This window comes from Papio anubis, chromosome 13, assembly GCF_008728515.1.
Source record: "Papio anubis isolate 15944 chromosome 13, Panubis1.0, whole genome shotgun sequence".
Classification (NCBI taxonomy): Eukaryota; Metazoa; Chordata; class Mammalia; order Primates; family Cercopithecidae; genus Papio; species Papio anubis.
In genome coordinates this window covers 82759767-82786774 of record NC_044988.1, presented here as the reverse complement: position 1 = coordinate 82786774, position 27008 = coordinate 82759767, and the positions used below count along the sequence as shown (strand labels likewise).

General features: G+C 47.1%; 1 protein-coding gene across 4 annotated transcripts; it reads right to left on the bottom strand.

Moving 5' to 3' along the window:
• Positions 1-1948: 1948 nt before the first annotated feature.
• BSPRY (B-box and SPRY domain containing) lies at positions 1949-26732 on the bottom strand. Of its 4 annotated transcripts, none has more exons than XM_021927240.2 (6): positions 26492-26728; positions 21612-21710; positions 14456-14686; positions 12815-12840; positions 4816-4940; positions 1949-3584 (listed from the first exon to the last, which is right to left on the bottom strand). In XM_021927240.2, exons 1-6 carry the CDS (start codon positions 26672-26674, stop codon positions 3058-3060), a joined length of 1191 nt encoding a protein of 396 aa, XP_021782932.1. In that variant the 5' UTR covers positions 26675-26728; the 3' UTR covers positions 1949-3057. The 4 variants fall into 4 exon arrangements, 3 of the variants coding, with proteins under 3 accessions (XP_021782932.1, XP_021782933.1, XP_009186504.1); XR_004177968.1 differs by having other exon boundaries at positions 3476-3584; positions 4354-4940; positions 26492-26731; XM_021927241.2 differs by lacking the exon at positions 4816-4940 and having other exon boundaries at positions 26492-26732.
• Positions 26733-27008: the final 276 nt, after the last annotated feature.

Sequence of the window (27008 nt, the reverse complement as noted above, 5' to 3'; positions counted from 1 at the left end):
TCAGCATTTAGTTTGAAAAGCAGGATGCTAAGCCGTCCTATAAGGACACTGTCCATTAGTACCACATAGTATGAAGAGAATTTAAGCAAGGAACCCCATGACAGTCATGAGAAGAAATCCTGTTGACATATGCCTGCCCCGTGTTAGGTAATGTGCTAAGTTATTTATATGCACATATAACCCTCAAAGCTACCTCGTTGGGCCTAGGTGGTTTGACCCCCACCACAACTTGACGAATGAGGAAACTGAAATTCAGAGGTTAAGCAGCCTGCCCGAGGTCACAGCCAGCATGCAAAGAAGCCAGGATTGCAATTTAGGCACATCTGAATCCAAAGCCCATTGGCTTGACCACTAGGTTGTAAGTAGATGGGGATGCTTGTCATGTGAAACATGGTACAGTGGAGATTCTGGGAGAATAGGGGAGGTGTCCTAAAGAATGTCAATCTCGAAGGTCACCTCTGTTGCAGGGACCAGTGTGGAGGTAGGAAAGTATGGGGAACAAGGACTGGAGTGTAGGGAGTAGGTTTGTGGGGAGGGGGGAACAATTGGAGGTTGAAGTAGGTTGGGTTTTTCAATTCCTTTTCTCACTTTAGGAGGCTGAGGCAGGAGGATCACTTGAGCTCAGGAGTTCGAGACTAGTCTGGGCGACACGGTGAAACCCCATCTCTACAAAAAATTTAAGAACTAGCCCAGTGTGCTGGCACACACCTTTAATCCCAGCCACTCAGAAGGCTGAGGCGAGAGGATCACTTGAGCCCAGGAGTTCTGTTACAGTGAGCTACATGCCACTGCACTCCAGCCTGGGCAACAGAGTGAAACCCTGTCTCTGAAAACAAAAACAAAAATTTCTCTTCCTGCCTCCCCACCTTCCCACACCTTTCTACTTGGTATTTGCTGGACATCTCTGTGCCTTGCCCAGTGCCAGGGGATGCCACACATTAAAAACATAGGCACACTCCTGGCAGTGTGTTCTGGTGCCAGCAGCCCGGGAGCGTTCTAGAGTGGATGCTGAATTGAGGAGTGGCACTGGGGGTGGCTTTAGATGAGCAGGGGGATGAGGAGGATGTTCCTGCAGCAGGCCCATGAACTGTGGAATGAAGGCTGCTGTGAGGAGCCGGGTTGGTGGGTTGGGAGAAACATGGCATGGGGACCTTCAGGTGTCAAGAAAAGCCTTGGCTTTGACCCAGATTTGTGAGCAGGGGCTGTGCCCAGGCAAAGGCAGGGAAGATCTCTTTGGGACTTGACCAAACCCCTTTTGGTCTGTCTTCCTTGGGACTGGCACCAAGGCCAGACAGCAGTAATTTCCTTTTCTTTCTTTTTTTTTTTTTTTTTTTTTTTGGAGATGGTGGAGTCTCACTCTGTTGCCCAGGCTGGAGGGCAGTGTTGCAATCTCGGCTCACTGCAATCTCCGCCTGCCAGGTTCAAGCGATTCTCCTGCCTCAGCCTCCCGAGTAGCTGAGATCACAGGTGTGCACCATTATGCCCAGCTAATTTTTTGTATTTTTAGTAGAGATGGGGTTTTACCATGTTGGCCAGGCTGGTCTTGAACTCCTGACCTCAGGTGATCCACCTGCCTTGGCCTCCCTTTGAGACTCTGTCTCAAAACAAAAATTAATTAATAAACACTAGTTTTCAAACTGCTCTGTGGCTCCCAAAGAAAGTGGGGAGGGCTCTGCCTTTCATCTTCTTTGGACCCAGGAGCCTAACGTTGTAGGTAAGATTACTTTAGAAGAGAGTTCCTGGATAAAAGTTTGAAGACCACTGTTCTAGGGTGAACTTCTCATGGAGACAAGCATAAAGGGACTTGCCTTGGGTCTTGGTAACATCTCCAGGCTCTCTCTGCTACACTGAGCTGCCGCCCACTTATTTCCGAGAATGCAATAAGGGTATGAAGACAGGCCAGCGTACAGTATATACCCAATTAGCAACAAAGAACATGGAATAAATCTTTAATGCTTTCAAGACCTTTAATAATGCCACGTGCCCTGAGGTTGGCCCTCTTGCTTCCTCAGCTCTTTCTGGCTTTAAGCCATCACCCCAGGTGTGCAGTTTATGTTAGAGGGGGCCATCAGGTAGGGAAACTTAGCAGCTTCTCTAAGGGAAAAGGCTGTCTCTGCTATTACTGGTGGGCACAGGCTGGAGCTCAGTCGGCAGGTGTGAGACAGATGCTGATGATGGGGCTGCAGTCAGGTTACCTGGAGACACGATCCCCTGGTCCTCTGAGGGCCTAGGCAGGACATGGGGGAGGACACGGTCCTCTAGGACAGAGTCCGCTGGCCAGGAGCAGCCTTTCAGGTTGCTCTTGTGTGCTAGAAAAAATATTTTCTCTATGTGCCATGTCATGAAAAAGAAGCACTGAATTAATGGGATGTGGAAACTTTCGCCACAGGCTCCTCTGCCTGTGAAGAGAAGCACTACTGCATGTGCAAAGCTGGAGCAGGAGGCTGAATGGCAGTGCTTTTCCAGAGACCACCACATCCACCCAAGTCACCTGTCCACCTATATTCACCTATCCATCTATCCATCCACTCACCTGCCAAATATTTATTGCATACTCACTATGCACCAGGCACCATGCTGGATGCCAGAGACAAAGTGAAGACACCCTCAGAGGGGCAGATGCATGGTGGATTTGGGAGACTAAGGCCCAGGGAATAGTGGGTTCCCCACAGATAGCCAGCATTCAGAGCAGCAATCTCCAACCCTTTGAATGCAAGGACTTTTTTGCTTATCTGTGGTGGCAGATATCACGAAAATGTATAAACAGAGTTTTTTTGTTTTTTTGTTTTTTTAGCTCATTAGCTATCATTAGTATATTTTATGTGGCCTAAGAAAATTCTTCGAATGTGGCCCAGAGAAGTCAAAAGTTTGGACACCTGTGATTTACAGGTTGTGCCTAGATCTGAAAGAGATCCCCATCCCTCCTAAAGCTGCCCACTGGTTGTGGGCCTTGTTTCCCTTAGAAACACCACACACATCATTTGGGAAAAGGACACTGAGTAGAAACATGGCCTGAAAGGATGGTGGGAGGTGGACCTGGCTTCCTGTGGCCAGAAGTCAGCGGACGATGGAAATGGTCTGATCGGCCACAGCAAAGACTGGGAAGAGGGGCCCCGGGAAGGACCCGTGATGGGTATACAGCACTGTGCCGGAGGCTGGCTCATAGAAGAGCAGCTCCCGAGCCTGCAAGTCCAGCAGTACACCCAGCTGGGCTGGGCCCCGCAGCAACCCCAGGGGCTCATGCTGCCCATTGTATGAGAAACGAAACTCCTGATCATAGCGAGAGAAAACCCAGGAGAAGGCATTGTGGCCCAGACGGCAGTCACTGCCAGAACCCTTGCGGGGCAGGTGACCTGAGGCCACGCCCACCTTATAGGCACAACTGTTCTGGACATTCACCATCCAGGCATGGAGCCCATTCTGGAAGGAGGTGGCAGCCAGGGCATTGGGCCAGTGGTCGAAGCGCTCTGGGCCATCTGCACAGGTCTTTGACTTCTTGGTGCTGAAGGTCAGGGTCTTTCGATCATCTGACAATTGCAGGAAGGGGCTGACTGTCCTCTCATCGATCCGTATGTCCTCTGTGCCTGCCAGAAAGAATTCTCAGAGTTGCCGAGGGCCCACCCTGCCCTAACCTGGTCCTGCCAGGTAGCAAAAGTTCCTCACCACTCATTAGCATGGTGACTTCATATAAGCCATTTACTTTCTCTGAGCCTCATCTATAAAATGGAGGTCAAAATAGGACTTCTCATTGGGTGATCACAAGAATTAAACAGAATCATACATGTAAAGTGCCCAGCATGTAGTGCTCTGTAAACTGTAGCCTTTATAACAATAGTTACTATCAGTCAAGACCCTCATCTGTAAACTCTGATAGAAATAAGGCCCAGAGAGGAAAAAGGGAGTTGCCCAAGTTTAGACACTGAGTTGGTGGCAGGGGCAAAATGAAGACAAAGCATTTTGTTCCTATACCTAGCACTGATTATACTCCTTTCTACTTGGTCATATCTGTGACCTCCAGATTGGACTTGTCCTAGAAACACAGCCTCTGGGAGCTAGGAAGCATGAGATAAGCAATTTCTAGCAAATATCTAAACTGCTGGTAAATCAGGCATCATTTGATACCAGAATCTACAGTAGACAAGCTACGCTTGTACCAAAATTGTAAGGATAATATGAGGAGGGAGGATTAAAACTGAAAAAAAAAAAATCAGTCTATTAACCTAACTATTCCATGAATTGTGCAAAGACTATCATGGGAGAATGGAAGCTTCCATCTAACTTGGAGGAGGCCTGCTCTGGAGAACCCCTGTGCTAAGTGGGAATTCCTGGAGGCAGAAGACCATGTCAGTTTACCTCTGTGGCCCCAGCATGCGGCACAAGGTGAGGCCCACAGTTGGTCTGAGTCAGTGTGTGTAAAGTGAGTAAGTGAGGCAAATCAGGCAGCTTGATTCTTGGTCCAGATGTTCTTCAGTTGGCCATCAATTATATCTTCTTAAAGAGAAACCCCAGGTTTCCAATAAATAATACTGAGCTGCCCTAGTAGGTCAGGATATAAGGAAGACATGACTTATAGGAATGAGATTTATCTTTGACCCAACCTCAGAACATGTTAGTCTGGAAATGGGCAGGACTTGGCCCTGCTGCCCCAGGCCTGTCTGGAACCTTGACCCTACTGACCAGCCTGCATCCAGGATGACTTGTTTAAGCTACCATTTCAGAAGCACGAGTCCCCATTGTGAACCAGGAGTGAACCCCAGACAGACAGACAGAAGCCCAGTTGTCCTAATGATCCTGGACGACTCTACTGCTGCTAACCTGAGAGGGACCCAAGAACCGCTGTTGCCCAGAGTCGGGTCAGTAGTGGGCTCCGAGTGCACTTCTCATTAAAGTTCAACATTTCCGACTCCTGGGGATCCAAAATGCCCTCTGCTTCTTCAGTCCTTATATGGGGAAAAACAGAGACAGAGATTCAGGATGGTTCTGGAAATATATCTGCATCAATATGGGGTGAAGAGAAGAACAGAAGTAAAATCCTCCTATCCAGGTGACACCAAGATTGGCAGCTAGGGCCAGGTGCAGTGGCTCACCCCTGTGACCCTAGCACTTTGGGAGGCCTGAGGTGGGAGAGGATTGTTTGAGCCCAGGAGTTTGAGACCAGCATGGGCAACATAATAAGACTCCATCTCTACAAAAAATTTAAAAATTAGCTGGGCATGGTGAGGCATGCACCTGTAGTCCCAGCCACTTGGGAGGCTGAGGTGGGAGAATTGCTTGAGCCCAGGAGTTCGAGGCTGCAGTGAGCCGAGATCATGCCACTGCACTCCAGCCTTGGTGACAGAGTGATACCCTGTCTCAAAAAAAAAAAAAAAAAAAAAAAAGAGGCAATCCTGTGTCTCCAAACAGGGGCTTTCTCAAACGTATGGAAGGGCGTGGCCATTTCCCCTGTTCCCCAAGAGAAACCTTTAATTTTGTAGCAAAGCTGGTGTAGACAGTTTACAGGGCATGGTCTTGTGCTAGTATTAGAAATTGAAGGTGGTGTGCTCTGGCAGAGCTTAACCAGAGTCCCTCAGTAAGTTAATGGCAGAGCTGGGGCCAAGACCTGGGCCTCTGGAACCCCTGCACGATAGTCTTTCTACTCCAACGTCTTGCCCTTGCCTGGAAAATATCTCACCTCCCTCTCAGACCTGTTGGGGCAGTCATGTTTCCCTGGGTTTTGTCAGAAGGTACAGCCACTCCTCTACTTTAAAAATGCAAACACCTGAGGGGTCCACAGAGGAAAGGGCCATCAGTTATCACCCCAGCCACAAATGAATCATGGCACTGTGCTCTTAATAACTCTCTCCTCAGCTCACAATGGGACCTGGGTTTTGCTGGAGAGGTAATTTGGGATAATATGATGCCTAGGAGTTGAAAACTGCCACGTATCAGCAGCGAGGCCCTGGGCTTGCTGTTTTCTCTATAGAATCACACTTCCTTTGCTATAACCTGGGAGACAGTGGTTATCTGATTTGACAGGACAGAACAGATTCAGAGCTAAAAAGGGGAGCTGGATTCAAGTCCTTCCTGCATGCAAAAATAGAACAAAACTGGGATGAAGCCCAGACAGCATTCAACATAATTTTTTCCTTGACCTGGAGTGAAATCTCAAAGGAATATAGAGCAAAGTAGGAGTTTACCATGGAGCTCTGCAGCCTTTTGACCCAGGTGCTGAGAAAGACCTTTCCTACTGCCTCCAATCCTGAAGATGGCTTTGAGATCAGGCAGTGGTTCTGAATACACACACTCTCTCCCCATATCTCATGGCTTTGCCTATAAATGGAGTGAGGAAACAGGGGTGGGGCATGTGCCCTGATGGCTCTTTGCAAGACTGTCACTGACTGTTCTGTCTTGGGAGGCATGAGGTGAATAGAGCCTTAGAAATGCTGGGAGCAAGCTTAGTAACAAAGCCTCTCTGTGGTCAGGACAACAGAGGGTCTATTGCCATCTTCTCAGAATACAGGAGCTCCAGCCAACAGGTGGGTAAGAAAGAGGAGCTGATGTCAGTGGTGCTAAGCTGTCATCCCAGGGCAAATCTGAAGCTGAACATAGAGAGTAAAGTCTACAGCAAACCACCTGGGCTAGATGCCCTATGGTACCAAAGACAAAACTCATGGCCCCAAAGGGGTGGGAATGAAACAGGGCCTGAACACAGCATGCCCCGGCCAGGATCAGAACACCCAGACGGTGCAGCAGGATCTGCTGCAGTGTCCGGTCAGAGTTGAGCCCAACCTCGAGCGTGGAAACACCAGAGCCAACAAGGCACTTCTCAGATAAGTGAGTTTCCAGCTAGATGGGGCTTGACAACTTTTGAACACAGTACTTTGAGAGTATATTCCCTCAGCCTGGGGGCATACAGAACATACAGACAAATCTGGAACTCTATGGATAGGCTTGTCAATAGTAATATGGGCTTTGCAATGCCCAGACAACTTTGTATGTATTGTAAGATTGAGCAAATATTGTTGTTGGGGGCTGCGGTCCTCACTGTAAAATAATAAAAGGTACAAATGTAGAAAGGGAGAGGGCAAAGGAAAAACCTTGAGGTGTTACATTGGAATTAGAAGTTGTGATATGGGCTGGGCATGGTGGCTTATGCCTGTAATCCCAGCACTTTGGGAGACTGAGGCGGGAGGATCACTTGAGGTCAGGAGTTTGAGACCAGCCTGGCTAATATGGTGAAACCTTGTCTCCTACTAAAATTACAAAAATTAGCTGGGTGTGGTGACACATGCTTGTAATCCCAGCTACTTGGCCAGCTGAGGCAGGAGAATCGTTTGGACCCAGGAGGTGGAGGTTGCAGTGAGGCAAGATTGTGCCACTGAGCAACAGAGCGAGACTCAGTCTCAAAAAAAAAAAAAAAAAAGAGTGGCATCCAGGCCCCAAACAGGGGCTTGGGCCCAAAGGGAAGGTGGCCATTTCCCCTGTTCCCCCCCGCAGAAACCTTAATTTTAGCAAAGCTGGTGGACAGTTTACAGGGAGATGTATTCTTGGTGCTAGTATTAGAAATTGAAGGTGGTGTGCTCTGCAGAGGAAGCAACTTGCCAGAGTCCCTCAGTAAGTTAATGGCAGAGCTGGGGCCAAGACCTGGGCCTCTGGAACCCCTGCACGATAGTCTTTCTACTCCAACGTCTTGCCCTTGCCTGGAAAATATCTCACCTCCCTCTCAGACCTGTTGGGGCAGTCATGTTTCCCTGGGTTTTGTCAGAAGGTACAGCCACTCCTCTACTTTAAAAATGCAAACACCTGAGGGGTCCACAGAGGAAAGGGCCATCAGTTATCACCCCAGCCACAAATGAATCACGGCACTGTGCTCTTAATAACTCTCTCCTCAGCTCACAATGGGACCTGGGTTTTGCTGGAGAGGTAATTTGGGATAATATGATGCCTAGGAGTTGAAAACTGCCACGTATCAGCAGCGAGGCCCTGGGCTTGCTGTTTTCTCTATAGAATCACACTTCCTTTGCTATAACCTGGGAGACAGTGGTTATCTGATTTGACAGGACAGAACAGATTCAGAGCTAAAAAGGGGAGCTGGATTCAAGTCCTTCCTGCATGCAAAAATAGAACAAAACTGGGATGAAGCCCAGACAGCATTCAACATAATTTTTTCCTTGACCTGGAGTGAAATCTCAAAGGAATATAGAGCAAAGTAGGAGTTTACCATGGAGCTCTGCAGCCTTTTGACCCAGGTGCTGAGAAAGACCTTTCCTACTGCCTCCAATCCTGAAGATGGCTTTGAGATCAGGCAGTGGTTCTGAATACACACACTCTCTCCCCATATCTCATGGCTTTGCCTATAAATGGAGTGAGGAAACAGGGGTGGGGCATGTGCCCTGATGGCTCTTTGCAAGACTGTCACTGACTGTTCTGTCTTGGGAGGCATGAGGTGAATAGAGCCTTAGAAATGCTGGGAGCAAGCTTAGTAACAAAGCCTCTCTGTGGTCAGGACAACAGAGGGTCTATTGCCATCTTCTCAGAATACAGGAGCTCCAGCCAACAGGTGGGTAAGAAAGAGGAGCTGATGTCAGTGGTGCTAAGCTGTCATCCCAGGGCAAATCTGAAGCTGAACATAGAGAGTAAAGTCTACAGCAAACCACCTGGGCTAGATGCCCTATGGTACCAAAGACAAAACTCATGGCCCCAAAGGGGTGGGAATGAAACAGGGCCTGAACACAGCATGCCCCGGCCAGGATCAGAACACCCAGACGGTGCAGCAGGATCTGCTGCAGTGTCCGGTCAGAGTTGAGCCCAACCTCGAGCGTGGAAACACCAGAGCCAACAAGGCACTTCTCAGATAAGTGAGTTTCCAGCTAGATGGGGCTTGACAACTTTTGAACACAGTACTTTGAGAGTATATTCCCTCAGCCTGGGGGCATACAGAACATACAGACAAATCTGGAACTCTATGGATAGGCTTGTCAATAGTAATATGGGCTTTGCAATGCCCAGACAACTTTGTATGTATTGTAAGATTGAGCAAATATTGTTGTTGGGGGCTGCGGTCCTCACTGTAAAATAATAAAAGGTACAAATGTAGAAAGGGAGAGGGCAAAGGAAAAACCTTGAGGTGTTACATTGGAATTAGAAGTTGTGATATGGGCTGGGCATGGTGGCTTATGCCTGTAATCCCAGCACTTTGGGAGACTGAGGCGGGAGGATCACTTGAGGTCAGGAGTTTGAGACCAGCCTGGCTAATATGGTGAAACCTTGTCTCCTACTAAAATTACAAAAATTAGCTGGGTGTGGTGACACATGCTTGTAATCCCAGCTACTTGGCCAGCTGAGGCAGGAGAATCGTTTGGACCCAGGAGGTGGAGGTTGCAGTGAGGCAAGATTGTGCCACTGAGCAACAGAGCGAGACTCAGTCTCAAAAAAAAAAAAAAAAAAAAAAAAGAAGCTGTGATACAAACTCAAACTCATGCATCAAATAGCTACACACACACACACACACATGCACACTCACTCTCTCTCTCTCTTCCTAGTTCTATCTGCTATACACTGAGTGAGGCCTGGAAGCAAGGTCACTGAGTACCCTTAATGCTCAGATCTTGGTTTCTAAATATCATTCTCCACTAAAAACAACCAGGTCCCCTGGAGAAGCAGCTGATTCAGGGGCAGGAAAAGCACAAGTTGAGCTGGGGTTTTCTTCTTGTGCTTCTTGTGCCAGAGAGCAAGAAAGTGCTCAAAGAATGATGGGAACTTTTCAAAAGGACACAGGGTCCAGTTTGAAGGGGCTTCTACTGGCCAAATCTGGGACAGTCTGAATGTCAAAATTAGTAATTACAGTGACAGATTATAATGTATTGAATAAAATAAGAATCCATGAGTCTGTATCAATATTGAATAAGAGAACAAACAAGCAAATAAATAAAGGAATAATTCAGGCAGGATGACCAAGGGTTGCTAAAGTATTGGGAGAAAGTCTGAAGGGACACAGGATATATATGCAGAAAGTGTCTCCTCACAGACTGCTTAGTAATTATAAAAGGAAAAGTGTAACTTTATAATGAGGAAACCTAGTAGACATCACCTTATCCAAGTGCTCAAAATGGACATCCTTGATAACGGACAAAGGGACATCATGTGCCCCCAGATATGATGAACTGAAGACACATCACTTATGAGGTATTCCTGCTAAAAATGTATAGCTTGAATCTAATCATAAGGTAACATCAGATAAACCCAACTGAGGGAGATCCTATAAACTGGCCTTGACCTTGACTCTAAAAATGTTAAAAAAAAAAAAAAAAAGCTAAGGAATTATTCTAGACTTAAAAAGACCAGCTGAATTAGGAAAACAAAATAAAACACTGTTAAGAACATTTGCACAATTGGAAACAGTCAGATATGGACTGTGTATTAGATTATAGTATTATATCAATGTTAAATTTCCTCAATTTACACCGGGGTTATGTAAGGGAATGTCTTTGTTTCTAGGAGAAACATGCTGAAGTATTTTGAAAGAAAAGTTCATGTTTTCTGGAATTCACCCTCAAATAGGCCATAAAAAAATAAGTTTCTAACATATATACTAGATAGATAAGTAGGAAGACAGAGAGAACGAGCGACAATGAATGTGGCAAAATGTCAACAATTGATATTTTCTAGGTGAAGCTCATTATACTACTTTTGCAACTTTTTTCTAAGTTTGAAATCATTTGAATAAAAAATTAAAGATCAATTTAAAAACCTCAGATCAGCTTGATATTAAGGATACACTGTATTAAAGGAAGATGATGAAGATAAAGGAGATAGAGAAGATGGGCAGAAGTGTGAAAACATTGTACAAGGGGAGAAGCGGGAACAAGCCAAGCATGCATTAGGAGACAGTAAAATAAATATGATCCATCTACACTGTGCAATACTTCACAAACTTTCAAAGAAGTGACATGAATCTAAATGTACTGACTTGGAAAGATGTCCCAGATAGCCTAACAAGTTTCACAACAACAGGTATAACATGATCCTATCTGTGTTTTAATTTTTTTTGTTTTTTTTTTTGAGATAGGGTTTCAGTCCCATCACCCAGGCTGGAGTGCAGTGACAGGCTCTCAGCTCACTATAACCTCCACCTCCTGGACTCAAGTGATCCTCCTGCCTCAGCTTCCCCAGTAACTGGGATGACATGCGTGTGCCACTGCACCCAGCTAATTTTTGTATTTTTAATAGAGAAGGGATCTCGCCATATTGGCCAGGCTGGTTGTGAACTCCTGACCTCAAGTGATCTGCCTGTCTAGGCCTCCCTAAGTGATGGGATTACAGGCGTGAGTCATCATGCCCAGGTTTCTTTTTTTTTTTTTTTTTTTTTTTGAGGTGGAGTCTCTGTCGCCCAGGCTGGAGTGCAGTGGAGCATCTCAGCTCACTGCAACCTCCGCCTCCTGGGTTCAAGTGATTCTCCTGCCTCAGCCTCCTGAGTAGCTGGGACTACAGGCGCACACCACCACACCTGACTAATTTTTGTGTTTTTAGTAGAGACAGGATTTCACCATCTTGGCCCAGCTGGTTTTGAACTCCTGACCTCAAGTGATCCACCTTCTCGGCCTCCCAAAGTGAAGGGATTATAGGCATGAGCCACCAGGCCTAAAAACTTTTTTAAGACAACAACCAAAAAACCTCCATACCCTCCTATGACTATATATAAGTCCACAAATGCACATCTATTCAAACCCATTGCTGTCAGAGAATGGGACTGGGAAAGGGTGATGGAGACTCATTTTTTCTTTTTCTTTGAGACAGGGTCTTACACTGTTGCCCAGACTGAGTGCAGTGATGTGAGCACAGCTCACTGTAGCCTCAACCACCCAGGTTCAAGTGATCATCCTGTCTCAGCCTTCTGAGAAGCTGGGACTATAGGTTCTCAGCATGATGCATGGCTAATTTTTTATTTTTTTGTAGAGATCAGGTCTTACTGTATTGCCCAGGCTGGTCTCAAACTCCAAGCTTCAAGCTATCCTCCTGCCTCAGCCTCCCAAAGTGCTGGAATTACAGGTGTAAGACACCATGCCCAGAAAGATTCATTTTTCATTTTAAATGGCTTTATATTGGTGGAATTTTTTTCTCTCATGCACATGTATTGCTATTGAAACTTATATATGAAAATAAATAATTTATACCCGTTGAAATATAGAAAACTAAGTAAATAAGAAGAACGGACTGTGTTCCCTAAGTATAGCTCTGAAATTTCACACAGAAGGTTTGTGAATTACTCTGCCTGGCAAATTATGTCCTCTTGACCACTTCCTCAGGCACTCAGCTCTTTTAGAACTCAGGCAGGACCTGGTGAAATTCTTTTATTATTGAAGAGCTAAAATGCAAAATTTGAGTGGTAATGCAGACTTAAGTTTCAAAGATTCCTCCATCGGGGAAAGGAAGAATGAGGCAGAGGTGACAGTACTAGGACAGGTGTTAGACGGGTCCAACCCCCTGGTTCCAGGCTTAGGGAGGTCCCTTCCCCTTTTAGTGTCAACATTTTCATCTGCAGATGGAGGTGGTAAAACCCTCCAACAGGGTGACTACCTTTTTACAGAGGAAGTTTAAGAAAGCAGTGGCAAGCCTTGGATTACTAAGTATTCCACTGCCTTTCCATGTGTTTTAAAGCAGTTCTCTAAGCCAAGGGCAGACAGATTCCCTGTCCACAGAGCCGGGCTCCAGGAAAGCCACTCAGCTGCATACCCTGTGCATTCTCCCAAGAGCAGCAGGGCCTGAAGGCAGTGGGGTGTGAAGAGGCCTAAGGGTCTCCAAGACTACCCAGTCAAATCACAGGGTCTATACTCACCTCTCGAAAATCTCTTGCTCCTTCTGCTGTGAGAAAAGAAAACAAAGTCAAGCTTGGCACCAGATACCCAGCAGGGAGTCAATGCTAGGACAGATTTAACCACCAGAAAGGGCTCCATGTGGACTCTAGAATAAAAACTTCTACTCTTTAAGACCAGCATGAAGTTTTCTAGGCTGTTCTACACACACACACACACACACCCATAACACATGCTCACAATGAATCCCTCTGCCCCATGTCCCAGGGCATCCTGGATTCCCCTCAACTCCACTCAGGACCATCGCCTGTTTACCGACAGCATCCCCCATGAAGACTGCCAGCTTCTGGATGGCTGCGACTCTTTCTGAGTCTTCTATTGTGACTGTCCCAGTGTCTGTGAAAGAGCAAGCTCTGTCCATGGACGCTGTGACTAAATGAATGCACGGTTTCAGGCAGTCATGGAAACTGCCCTACTTGCAGAGGCAGTGGGACAGCTCAGGTGTTCCACATTCTCCTTCCTCTGCTTGTGACTCAGATGCCACCTTCTCCCCTCAAAACTGCAGGCAGCTGCCTATCTATATAAAATACTTTGAAAGGCTATGTACCAAATATGAATCATGGTGATTTCTGGGTGGTAGGATTAAGGATGAGCTCTGTGTTTTCATATCGAAGACCTCGTCAGCTCCCTGGAGCACAGTGTTCTCTCTACATGCTCCTGAACTCTTTCCACCTCCTCACTTCCTTTGACACAGCTAGTCTTCTTATCTTTCAGGCATCAGCTTCTAAGTCGCTTCATCGGGAAAGCGACTTTTCTCTGACCCCTCTTTCCCCTAGCCTGAATTGTCAGTCCCCAGCATGGGTGAGTTCCTCTACTGCAGCACATATCCTTCCATATCCTAATTGTCAGTTAGTGTATTTGTCTCCTTTGTAAGGCTGGGAGCAGCTGACAGCTGCATCTGGTTACTCTGCCCCATAGCACAGCGCTTCACATATAATAGGCACTCAGTACACATTGACTCACTATCAAAAGAAAACTATTATCAGTGCCAAAGAAACATAGTTTTATTCCCTTGCCTCATGTTAGAGAAGAAATTATTCAATGATACCTGTTAGAGCACAGTCAGGCAGACTTTATTCAAGACTTCATTGCAATGGGGTCTTGCAATGGGAGAGAGACTGGGTTCAACTCTGAACACAGCGTGGGCAGGTAGGAATTTATAGCTAAGGAGCAGGGTCGGGGGTTAATGGATGGAAAGTTACTAAGAGGAAACATTGGGGGTAAGGGGGATTATGGCTAAGCCTACCTAACAGGATTCTTGCTGCAGACAGAGCACAGTGATCAGACATCACCTGGGGGATGGTGGTGGATGAGGAACCTCATCAGATATCAACGATGATCAGATATCAAAGATGGGGGTTTCTGGCTACGCCGACTTAGCAGGGTTCTTTTGTAAAAACTAGATTTTATAATGAAGTGCACAGATGGGCCTGGGAGAAGGCTCAGAAGCCTGACTAAAGTTTGGCCAAGCAAAGAATCTTTGTCACTCATCCCTGCTCCAAATTCTCATCTCCACCCTCCTCACACTGACAAACATTCTCCATATTTTCAGACTTTCGGGGAGCCTGGCCAACTGGTCATGCCCTCACCCTTGCCTGACTTACAATCAGCTGCAGGTCATCCAGGTGGGTAAGCATGCCCACCAGGCTGGTGCGGATGGTGTCAAGCTTCTGCAGTGCCTCGGCCCAGTGCACCCGCTGTGTCAGGATGCTCTGGTGGGCCCGCTCCTCTTCGCCATGCACCTGTTCCAGTAACCGCTGCTCCTCGCTCTCGCAAAGACTCCTCACCAGACTCAACCGCTGGATAACCAGTTCCCTCGCTGCACTGGCCATGCTCTGATGAGGGATAAAATGAGGAGCTGGGTGGTCTGTGCAAAGCCCCGGTCAGGAATAAAAGGGTTTAGGCTCAGTGGAAAGGAGTGTTGAGATTGATTAGCAATGTCTGCCACAGGCTTAGTAATGAAAATAATAGCATGTAAGCCTTTTACTTTGACATCTCTGCCCTAAGACTTCCCAAATATGGTTTAGGATAAAGAAATCTGAGATACAGACACATAGGCCATATCTCAGGGAGCCATGATCACATAATGGAAGACCTGGGCAGGACTCAGAGCCCGACTAGAATACTCTGCTTAATCACAGTTGGGAATACAAGGTCAAAGGATCAAGGTCAGAGAATCACAGAATTGCAGAGCAGAGGGCCTAAAAAGTCATCCGCATCAGCAGGATCCATACCAGCAGTGGTAGAGTTGATATTTCACCATTTTGAGGGAAAAAACTGATGGCTTCCTAAAGCTGTCCATTTCAACTGGTTATGTGGTAGCATTTTTATCTGCCACAGAAGAGGCCTGAAATCAATTCTCAGACAATTAAGTTAACAGGTGTCTTCTTGTAATTCTTAGCACAGTGCCTGGCATGCAGTAGGTACTCAAATATTGACTGAATGGGAAATGTTTTCTTTTTTTAAATTTTTTTTTAAAATAGAGATGGAGTTTCACTGTGTTGCCCAAGCTGGTCTCAAACTCCTAGGCTCAATCAATATGCCCAACTCAGCCCCACAAAGTGCTGGGATTATAGGCATGAGCCACTGTGCCCACCCAGGAAATTTTTTCTGACTTAGGAAAAGATCTCTTGGTAGTGCTCACATGGCAATTCAGTAGCAAAGCTGAGACTGGAACCCAGTTCTCTTGACTCTCAGTCCAATCCCATTCCCTTACACCAGATGCCACCTGGCAACCAATCCTCCCCAAAGGCACCTGTCGCATAAGCAGCTGCACTTGTACTCCTGCCAGACAAGTGGGAATAGAACTGCCTCCTTCATGTGAGAAAGTCAGGGATGGCCAGCAGCTTCCCTATGCCCTGTCCCTGAAGACCTGCTCTGTACAGTGCACGGGGCAGTCATTCCTATTTCACAGAAAACTCTGAGACCCACAGTTTGCCTTACAGGGAGGAGAGAGTAGCTAAGTGAATGGCAAGTGAACCCAGAAGGTAAGACTCCAAGTTTATAGTGTGCTCTTGAGGCAACATAACATAGCGGTCAGGAAATTAAGCTTTAGAGATACTGTCTAGATTTAAATCTTAACTGCTCCGCTCATTAGCTGTGGAACTTGGAACATCTTCCTTATCTTCCCTATGCCTCTATTTTCTAATCTGTAAAATGAGAATAATAATAGTACCTACCTCATAAGGCTATGGTGAGGGTTAAATGTGTTAATATATATAAAGTAGAACAAAGCCTGCCACATTATGTGTTCAATAACATTCATTCACTATTGCTCTTCTTCATCTTTTTTTTTTTTTTCTTTAAGAGATAGAGTCTTGCTCTGATGCCCAGGCTGAAATGCAGTGGCACTATCATAGCTCACTGCAGCTTTGATCTCCTGGGCTCAAGTGATCCTCCTGCCTCAGTCTTCCAAAGTGCTGGGATTACAGTCATGAGCAACTATATCCAGCCCACTATTATTCTCCTGTTTATCCCACCTTAATGCCTTACCCACAGGGTGAGCCCCTGAAACCATGGTTGTACTGTTTGATCCTGGATCAAAACAGATCCTCACCCAAGATGAATCAGATTCTGATTCCTGCCTAAAAGACTCTAGTCAATCTCAACAAGTTTCTTGAGCCATTCCCAGAAAAGGAGAGCAAGGCAAAAAAAAAACTTCCCTTTCCAAACACATGACAGAGAGAGACAAACCAAAAACCCTCTCAGAATAAGGTAGAGAAATGCTGGAAAAATAGCCCAAGCATCCTTTTAAAAGTGTAGTTGTGGCTGGACACAGTGGCTCATACCTGCAATCCCAGCACTTTGGGAGGCCGAGGCAGGTGGATTACCCGAGGTCAGGAGTTTGAGACTAGCCTGGCCAACATGGTGAAACCCTGCCTCTACTAAAATACAAAAAATTACCTGGGCCAGTGGTGGGAGTCTGTAATCCCAGTTACTCAGGAGGCTGAGGCAGGAGAATTGCTTGAACCTGGCAGGTGGAGGCTGCAGCGAGCTGAGATCACACCACTGCACTCCAGCCTGGGTGACAGGGCGAGACTCTGTCTCAAAAAAAAAAAAAAAAAAAATTATTAAGTAGAGAGCAGATTTGAACCAACTAATAAGTGTTTTATTTTTTGAGACAGGGTCTCGCTCTGTCACCCAGGCTAGAATGCAGTGGCGCAATCATAGCTCACTGCAGCCTCAAACTCCTAGGCTCAAGTGATCTTCTCACCTCACCCTCCCAAGTAGTTGGGACTATAGGCTCATGCCATCATGTCTGGCTAATTTTTTAATTTTTTGTAGAGATAGGGTCTTCCTATGTTGCCCAAAATAGTCTTGAACTCCTGAGTTCAAGTGATCCTCCTGCCTTGGCCTCCCAAAGTGCTGGCATTATAGGCATGAGCCACCATGCTCAGCCCAATGAATATGCTTAATAGACATACATATAGAACTCTACAGGCCAGGCACAGTACCGGGTCATGCTGGTAATCCAAGCACTTTGGGAGGCCAAGGCAGCAGGATCACTTGAGCCCAGGAGTTCAAGGCTGCAGTGAGCTATGACTGCGCCACTGCATTTCAGCCTGGGCAACAGAGTGAGACTTTGTCTAAAAAAAAAAAGAAATAAATAATGAAATTATGACAGAGATACAAAAGAGCAGATCAAAAATACTAGAAGCTGGTTCTAAAGACTAATAGTCAAACCTGTGGCAACTTTGATCAAAACTAAGAACAACTTTATCTTAAGTAAACCCTTAAGAAAAAAGAGTTCTGTTTCCCAATCCATTGAATAAGGCTTACATAACCTTGATACCAAATCTGATAAGGACTGTACAAGAAATGAAATTCATAGACTAATCTCACTCCTGAGCATACATGCAAAAATCCTAAAACAAAAATAAAAAATGCTTTACTGAGATTAGCAATCCAAATTCAGAAATTTTGTATTAACAATAATACAAGGGGAGAGGAAAGGGTACATTGGCTATAAAAGGGTAGCACAAGGAGTCCATGTGATGGAACTGTTCTGTATTTTAATTGTGGCAGTAATCACGTGAATCTCTACCTGTGATAAGATAGTTAAATAAACACACACCATTTGAGAGCAGTGATCTCTCCCACGTCCTTGGAACCCATGCAGGGACACTCTGTTCTCTTAATTTACTTCTATTTCATTAGCTGATTTCTTGGTCCCCTATGCTGGTTCCTCCTGTCTTCTCAATAGGAGGTGAAGTGCCCTAGAACTCAGTCTTTGGATCCTTGCTCTTTCGTGTCTACACTCATTCACTTAGTGATGTCATCATCTTCCACGGCTTTCAATACTATTTATACACTAATAAATCCCAAATTTTTATCTCCAACCCAGCCCTCTCCCAACTCATATATGCAGCTACCCACTCAGCATCTTCACTTGGATGTCAAATAGGTATCTCATGCCCACAACAACTTAACACGCCTGGTCTCCCCCACTCCCCTCCCCGCCTCCGCCAACCATCACTCCACATGCAGTCCTTCCCCACCCCAGTTCATGGCTGCTCCATCCTGCCAGTTGCTCAAATAAAAGAACTTAAGTATTATCCTGACACATCTTCTCTTTCTTTCATAGCCTACATCTAGTCCATCAGCAAATCCTGTTGCCTCTTCAAAATATATGCAGAATCCAGCCACTTCTCAGTAGCTTTGCCACCATTGCTTGGGTCCAGACCACACTTGTTTCCCACCTGGATTATCACAATGGCTTCCTAACTGGTCTCCCTGCTTTAACCCTTGCTGCCTGTAATCACTTCTAAACATAGCAGCCGAAGTGTTTCTTTTTTTTTGAGATGGAGTCTCGCACTGTTGCCCAGGCTGGAGTGCAGTGCGCAATCTCGGCTCACTGCAACCTCCGCCTCCTGGGTTCAAGTGATTCTCCTGCCTCAGCCTGCCGAGTAGCTGAGAATACAGGCACCCACCACCACGCCCAGCTAATTTTTTGTATTTTTAGTAGAGATGGGGCTTCGCTATGTTGGTCAGGCTGGTCTTGAACTCCTCACCTCGTGATCTGCCCACCTCGGCCTCCCGAAGTGCTGGGATTACAGAAGTGAGCCACCAAGCCCGGCCAAAGTGTTTATTTTAAATCTTAAATTATACTATCATGCTCTGCCCAAAAATTTCCAAAGCTTCCCATCATATCCAAATAAAAGGCAAAATCCCTATGTCGCCACTGAGGATACAATCCAGCTCATTGCTTCTCTGGCCTCATCTTCTACTGCCTTCTCACTGCGTTCCTCTGCTCCAACTTCACAGGCCTCCTTGCTGCTCCTACAGCATATCAGGTACACTCCTGCCTCAGGGCCTGTGCATTTGCCATTCCTTCTTTTCAGAACACTCATTCCCCAGATGTGTGGTCCATTCCCTTATCTCCTAGGTTTCTGTGCAAATGTCACCCTTCTTCTTCTTCTTTTTTTTTTTTGAGATGGTGTCTCACTCTGTCCCCCAGGCTGGAGTACAGTGGTGCGATCTCTGCTCACTGCAACCTTCGCCTCCCAGGTTCAAGCGATTCTACCACCTCAGCCTACCGAGTAACTGGGACTACAGGTGCCTGCCACTACAGCTGGCTAACTTTTTGTATTATTATTATTATTATTATTTTGAGACAGAGTCTCGCTCTGTCACCCAGGCTGGAGTGTAGTGGTGCAATTTCGGCTCACTGCAAGCTCCGCCTCCAGGGTTCACACCATTCTCCTGCCTCAGCCTCCCGAGTAGCTGGGACTACAGGTGCCCGCCACCATGCTCTGCTAATTTTTTCTATTTTTAGTAGAGACAGGGTTTCACCTGTTAGCCAGGATGGTCTCAAACTCCTGACCTCGTGATCCACCCACCTCGGCCTACCAAAGTGCTGGGATTACAGGCGTGAGCCACTGCGCCCAGCCTCGACCCTCTTAATGAAGTCATTCCTGGTCACAGCACATGTAACTGCTATCCGTCTTATTCCCCTTTCTGTTTTATATTTCCCCAAAGCACATATCACCTTTGGACATAACATATATTTTATTTGTTACTGTCCCTCTTCTGTGACAAGAATGTAGGCTTCACGAAAATAGGAATTTCTGTTTTGTTCACTGGGGAATGCCTAACCCATTGAACAACAGTATCTGACACATGGTAGGTGCTCAATAAAGATTTGTTAAATAAATAACTGGTGGCATGTTGGTAGCTTTTCTCTTAAAGTCAGGATTTGTCAGGCCAGGCACAGTGGCTCACGCCTGTAATCCCAGCACTTTGGGAGGCCGAGGTGGGCAGATCACCTGAGGTCAGGAGTTCAAGACCAGCCTGGCCAACATGGTGAAACTCCATCTCTACTAAAAATACAAAAAATTAGCTGGGTGTGGTGGCGGGCACTTGTAATCCCAGCTACATGGGAGGCTGAAGCAGGAGAATCGCTTGAACCTAGGAGACAGAGGTTTCAGTGAGCCGAGATCACGCCATTGCACTCTAGCCTGAGCGACAAGAGCAAAACTCTGTCTCAAAAAAAAAAAAAAAGCCAGAATTTGCCACACTAGCTTCTATTTATCTATTTAACACAGTACTAAGGTCATAACCAGTGCATTAAGACAATAAAATAAAAAGGATAAGGAAGAAGAGGGGAAGAGGGCAGAGGAGGGAGATGGAGACCATCATGCAAAGCGAAGCATAGATGGGCAACAAATAGCTGCCTGGACTTCTAGCAGCTTTCTGGTTCCTAGTCTAGCCCCTTTAAGGTCCTAAGAGGACCCCTAGTGTCCTGTCAGGAAATGCCCCATTTTCTTATGCTTGTTCAACTGGGTTCTGTTTCATGTAATTAAAAGAAGCCTGACTAATGTGGTACCAAGTCTGCTCCATGTACTATAGGGAAAGAAGGGAGGGGATGTGCAGAAAGAAATTCATAGGCTCTTCCCCTGATACGCATACTTAAGAGTGATGACACAGCAGTGGTCTGAGTCCACTGAACAAAAAATCTGCAGTGGAGGCCAGGCACGGCGGCTCACACCTGTAATCCTTGCACTTGGAAGGCCAAAGAGGGAGGATGGCTTGAGTCCAGGAGTTTGAGACCAGCCTGGTCAATATGGTAAACCCCGTCTCTAATAAAAATTAAAAATATTAGCCAGGCATGGTGGCAGGCACCTGTAATCCCAGAGCTTTGGGAGGCTGAGGCAGGAGAATTGCTTGAAACCAGGGAGGCAAAGGTTACAGTGGGCCAACATTGCGCCACTGCACTCCAGCCTGGGTGACAGAGTGAAGCCCTGTCTCAAAAAAAAAAAAAAAGAATCATCAGTGGGATGTAGCAGAAGGAGCACTAGCCTGGGAGACAGAATATCCAGGTCACGGAACCCACTGCCAGGAGGCGGCCTTGGGCAGGTCAGTTAACCTCTTTAACCTCTACAAGGACCCATTTTCCTATTTGTAAATGGGAATGTTATTGCTACCTACTTCATAAGATTGTCACAGAGAATATTCAATGTAAAAGTCCTAGGTTATTTTATAATTCTGGAGCTGGGCAGAAAATGACTACATGGTAGGTGAATATGACCTTTCTTGATCCCCTCTGCCAAGATACCCAAGAAAGTCATTTGCTAGCAGAGTCTTTGCACCAAGTATGGTACAGGAACAAGTCTACCCTGCCCAGATGGTAAAATTGAGTCTCTGAGGGATTGGAAGCTTTGCTAGTAGCACAATGAGTCTGTGAGGTTGGTAAGGGACCCTAGACTTGCCCAAGTCCGTAAGTCTAAGGGGGCCGAGTAGAGAGGAAAGAAGAGGAATTACCACTGCTCTTTGGTTCTTCCCTGGTAGGACGTCCGCCACATACTTGGTGATGGCAGCACTTTGTAACTGCAGCCTCTCACACTGGTCCACAATCTTGTTCTGCAACACAAACAACACTCATGGCGTCTTGGTCCATGTACCTGAGCCATTCACTCCATCCCAGTGATTTTCTCCTGTTACCACACCTCAGCCACCCACTCCCATGGTCATAGCCCAGATCTCATGATTATCAAAAACTACACCACCTCCTAAATCTCCACTTCAAGGATCCACACTCTCCCCACCATGCCCTATCCTTCTCACTCCCTAATTCTAGGATCCCTATTCCAGCAACAGCTCAGTTGAGGCCACCAACACATTAGTAGGAACACCTTTCACTGTCCATCATCCCCTTCTGTGACCTGACTTCCGTCTTTATCCCAGAACCCCAGCCTATCATTATAATAACTTTAAAACAAATTTTTCCTTTATGAACATTCTCAGGCTATATTATTTAGAAACATTTAAGATTAGAATCATTTTATGTTGCTGGTGAACTGCACATTCTCTAAGTGACTTTATCTTTAGTAGTACGTTTGCCTTAAAGTCCATTTTGTCTTGTGTTTATTTTTATTTAATTTTATGTATGTATGTATGTATGTATTTATTTATTTTTTGAGACAGAGTCTCACTTGGTTGCCCAAGCTGGAGTGCAGTGGCGCAATCTTGGCTCGCTGCAACTTCCACCTCCCAGGTTCAAGCGATTCTCCTGCCTCAGCCTCCCAAGTAGCTGGGATTACAGGTGTGTGTCACCACGCCCAGCTACTTTTTGTATTTTTAGTAGAGACAGGGTTTCGCCATGTTGGCCAGGCTGGTCTCGAACTCCAGACCTCAGGTGATCTGCCCGCCTTGGCCTCCCAAAGTGCTGGGATTACAGGCGTGAGCCACCGCACCTGGCCATTTGTTTCTTGTTAAATTTATTTACGTATTGATTTTGAGATAGAGTCTTGCTTGTCGTCTAGGCTGAATGCAGTGGCATGATCAAGGCTCACTGCAGCCTTGACCTTCCAGGCCCAAGTGATCCTCCCATGTCCTTCCTGAGTAGCTAGAACTACAGGCACGTGCCACCACACCTGGCTAATTTTTGCATTTTTTGTAGAGATGGACTTTTGCTATGTTGCCTAGGTTGGTCTCCAACTCCTGGGCTCAAGCAATCTTCCCACCTCAGCCCCCCAGAGTGCTGGGATGTTACAGGCATAAGTCACCATGCTCAGCCCATTATAATCACTTTCTGGTGCACACACTCTTGGTCCTCTGTCATACAGACAGGTCCCTGACTGTCCATATCTTCTGTTCTGTCCAGAACTGCTCTCCCCCAAGTTATCCCCATTCATTAAGCAGCACCATCAATCATTCACCTGTTATCCAGACCTAAAACCCAGGAGTTTGTCTCCAACCCCACATCAATTCCATTAGTGAGTCCTATCAACCCCATCTCCAAAGTCTCTCTCTCTCCTCTGGTCACCTCTACTCCAGTTATTCTATCCAGATTGCCATGATCTCTCACAGGAACCACTGTTAGAACCTCCTAACTGGGTACTCTGCACCCCCAACCCCCCAGCTAGCCAGAGCCACCTTTTGTAAGGAAATCAGACCAGGTCATGCCCCTGTGCAAAACCCTCCAATGGCTTTCAGTACACTCACAATGACATCAGGCTTCTTAGCTTAGCCAACCTAGCCCTACCTTATTTCTCCAACATCACCTTCTACCTCTCTCCACGCTGGCCTTTTTTTTTTTTTTTTTTCCTTAGACAGAGTCTTGCTCTGTCACCCAGTCTAGAGTGCAGTGGCACGATCTCGGCTCACTGCAAGCTCCGCCTCCCGGGTTCACGCCATTCTCTTGCCTAGCCTCCCGAGTAGCTGGTACTACAGGCACCTGCCACCATGCCGGGCTAATTTTTTGTATTTTTAGTAGAGACGGGGTTTCACCATGTTGGCCAGGATGGTCTCGATCTCCTGACCTCGTGATCCGCCTGCCTCGGCCTCCTAAAGTGCTGGGATTACAGGCATGAGCCACTGCGCCTGGCCACTGGCCTTCTTTCTGTTCCTTAAATGCACCAAACTTGACCTGACCTCAGTGCCTTTGCACCTGTTGTACCGTTTCCACCAGTCTGTGTGTGTGTGTGTGTGTCTCACTTCCCAACTCCATTCAGATGTCACCTTTTCAGATAGGTCTTCACTGACCATCTCCTTCCTCACCCAATCTCTTACTTTGCTTTATTTTTCTCCCTTGCACTTATAACTCTCTGAATATATATTATGTGTTTGTTTACCTTTTGGGGTATCTGTCTCTCCCACCACTGAAACAGAAGCACCATAAGTCTGACTTCTCTATGTCCTAGTACCGCAAAGAGAGTTTCTGAACATAGAAGGCCCTGAATAAATGTTTGTTGAATGAATAAATGAACACCCACTGCCTTGACCACAAGAGGTTCAGCAGTTCAAGGCTCTCAAAGCTATCAGCATCATCCATGAGCTCAGGGGAGTTTTAGAAATGGGAAAGCTGGCCAGGCACGGTGGCTCACACCTGTAATCCCAACACTGCGGGAGGCTGAGGTGGGCAGATCACCTGGGATCAGGAGTTCGAGACCAGCCTGGCCAACATGGTAAAACCCCATCTCTACCAAAAAATACAAAAATTAGGTGGGCGTAGTGGCATGTGCCTGTAGTCCCAGCTACTCGGGAGGCTGAGGTGGGAAGAATCTCTTGAATCTAGGAAGCAGAGGTAGCAGTGAGCTGAAAGAGTGCCACTGCACTCCACACTCACGCCTGTGCGACAGAGTAAGACTGTCTCAAAAAAAAAAAAAAAAAAAAAAAAAAAAAGGAAAGAAAAAGAAATGGGAAAGCTGAGGCCCAAAGAGAAGTGACTTGTGACTTCCCCGAGAAGGTATGGGCCAGGGCCCTGCTTTTGCTCTCCTTTTCTCCAGGTAATACCTAAAGCCTGTCCAAGCAACAGTCCCTCCACTGTTTCCCCTAATAGTTCTGCCTCAGTTCCATCTGCCAAAAGTCAACTTAGCTACCTCTTCCAGGAAGCCCTTGTAAATCTTTCCACTCAGAAGTAGAAATTAGTCTTACATTTCACAGGTCCAAATACAAAGTTACAGAACTGAGTTGACTAGGAGGAAGCTGTGATCACCATGCACCATGGATTGAGAGCACTGAGAAGGCTTCTGAAAAACCACAGGGCAGGAATCCAGAGGTAGGAGAGCAGTAGAACTGGTGCTGGTTTTGGTAACAATCTTGCCCTAGGGTGAGATTTATTTGCTGACTGGATGGATAGAGGAAGGAATGTGCAAAATACAGAAATCTACTCTAATACAGAGGAAGAGAGGGTAAGACCCACCTCCCTTCAGGCAAAGGAGATAAATATGCATAGGGCCTCAGAGGGGTTCAAAGAAGGCTCCCTGGGGTAGAGTACAACCGAAACTAGCACCAGGCCTGCCACCTGCCCCAGGCTTCACTCTTTCCACCACTCAAATCCAGTCCTGATAGCTACTTTTAAGGTTTCCATGACATTCTCACCCCCATTAGCATCACTTCCTCCCTCCAACCGCCGAAGCAAAGCAGCAGTTTCCTCTTGCCTAGTCAGTGACTCCCTGGGTCCCACCCCTGAACATTAGGAAGCTTGGAGGAGTTACTGCCTTGTTCCGGGCCTCAGGTGCCTCATCTGTAAAATGTAAGTAGGACCCCTTCAAAGGCGTGGTCAAGACAGAATGAGATGACAGACATTTAAGTACTTTGGAGTTTGCAGTTTTTGTCTGTTATGCAAGTTGATTACACCGCATTATCCAGGTTTATCTTCGTCATCATTATTGTTAATAGAGGTAACAGGTAGGACCAACCAGGAACTTTTGGGGGTTGCTGAAAAACTGAACCCCTCCCAAGCCCAGTACCCTATATAAGATGTGTTTATTACAGGTCACTCTGAGTAGGTGAAGTCCCCAGCGAGAGCCCTCAGGCTTCACAGCAGGGCTGAACTCCAGAGTGGGGTTGGGAGAAACAAGCTGTTTAATCAAATTGCAAGGAAATCCCCAGGGGCCACAGAGAAGCCCCAAGGTGACTCCGACTCTTCCAGTCTCAGCAGCTCAGGAGAATGGCGATGACAAGGAGGTGGCCATCCTGGAGCTGAGGGGGAAGTGGAGGTGGGGAGAAAGCCTGGGTGAAGGGGAGTCTCCTGATATTCTCCCTATTCCCTGCGTTTATCCAGTTGAAACCCTTAAACCAGCTTGAAGTACACTCAAGGCCAATCCTGAAAGGGAAAAAGATCACCGCACCAGACGCCAGAAGGCAGCAGGAGCAGGGGAAAGAGGAGAAAGGAGGAGGAGGGCTTTGAGTCCAGGGGTTAAGGGATAAGGACGCGCTGGATTTTATCAGTGTCAGTTTCCACAGGGGCAGGAGCTGGGGCACACCTTGCGCTGAGAACTGGAGCAGCTGAGACTTTCATTGTCCTATGCCAGCCCCAGCTCCCACAACAGAGCAATGGAAGGGGCCTGGGGAGCCTGGATCCCCTTATCGCTAAGCATTTTACCCACTATCTTATTTATACCTCACAACTCTAATAAATACGCGCTAGTACTATTGTTGTTGTCCCCAAACTACAGATGAAGACACTGAGGCTCAGTTACGTGACTCACAGGGAGTGGATTCGAACTCACGCCAGCCTGACTTCAGAGGCCACACCCTTAACCGCCTAGTCCTACAGCCAAAGCCACAGAGGAGCCTGGGCTCCGGGGCCGGCTGTCGTGTCCGCCAAGCCCCAGGCTCCCCAGTCCCTGCCGGGTCCCGCCAGGCGCGCCCAGTCCCTCCAGAGCCCTCGCCTTCCGGCACCCACGCCCGCTCACCCGCAGCTCCTCTGCGCGCTCCTCCGCCCGGCGGATGCGGTGCCCCCGGCAGCGACCGCCCAGCCCCGCGCAGGCGGCGCACACGGGCCGTCGCTCGGAGCGGCAGAACCAGCTCAGAGCCTGGCCGTGTTCGGGGCAGAGTGGCCCCGGCTCAGGCCCCGGCTCCGCGCCCTCGGCGGACATGGCCGTGCTCCCGCGCCGTGCGCTCCACCTGTCGCAGGTGGCTGTGGGCGGGGCCTGGTTGACCCCGCCCCCGGCCCTCCCGGTGCGCCAGCGCGCCCCGCCGCTGCGCCTCCTCCCACCCCACCCGCGTTCCCATCCCGCCCAGGGCAGCACAGCAGGTTTCTTTAAATTCTTTGTTGAATGAAATCGCGATTGTATGCGTATTTGTTCTACAACAAACATAAAACTCCAAATATTAGTGTGACCGTAGGAAAAAAACTTTATTGAGCACTTACTAAGTGGCAGGCTTTCGCTGTGAACTTTGCAAGCGTTCTGTTATGTAATCCCGACCACT

What these genes read in the sequence shown, in the direction of transcription:
- BSPRY (XM_021927240.2), bottom strand. Translation starts at nt 26,674, where the DNA reads ATGTCCGCCGAGGGCGCGGAGCCGGGGCCTGAGCCGGGGCCACTCTGC. An exon ending in GGAAGAACCAAAGAGCAGTG is followed by an intron (nt 14,687 to 21,611) that starts GTAATTCCTCTT and finishes ATCCCTCATCAG; the next exon opens with AGCATGGCCAGTGCAGCGAG. An exon ending in GAGCAAGAGATTTTCGAGAG is followed by an intron (nt 4,941 to 12,814) that starts GTGAGTATAGAC and finishes TCCCCATATAAG; the next exon opens with GACTGAAGAAGCAGAGGGCA.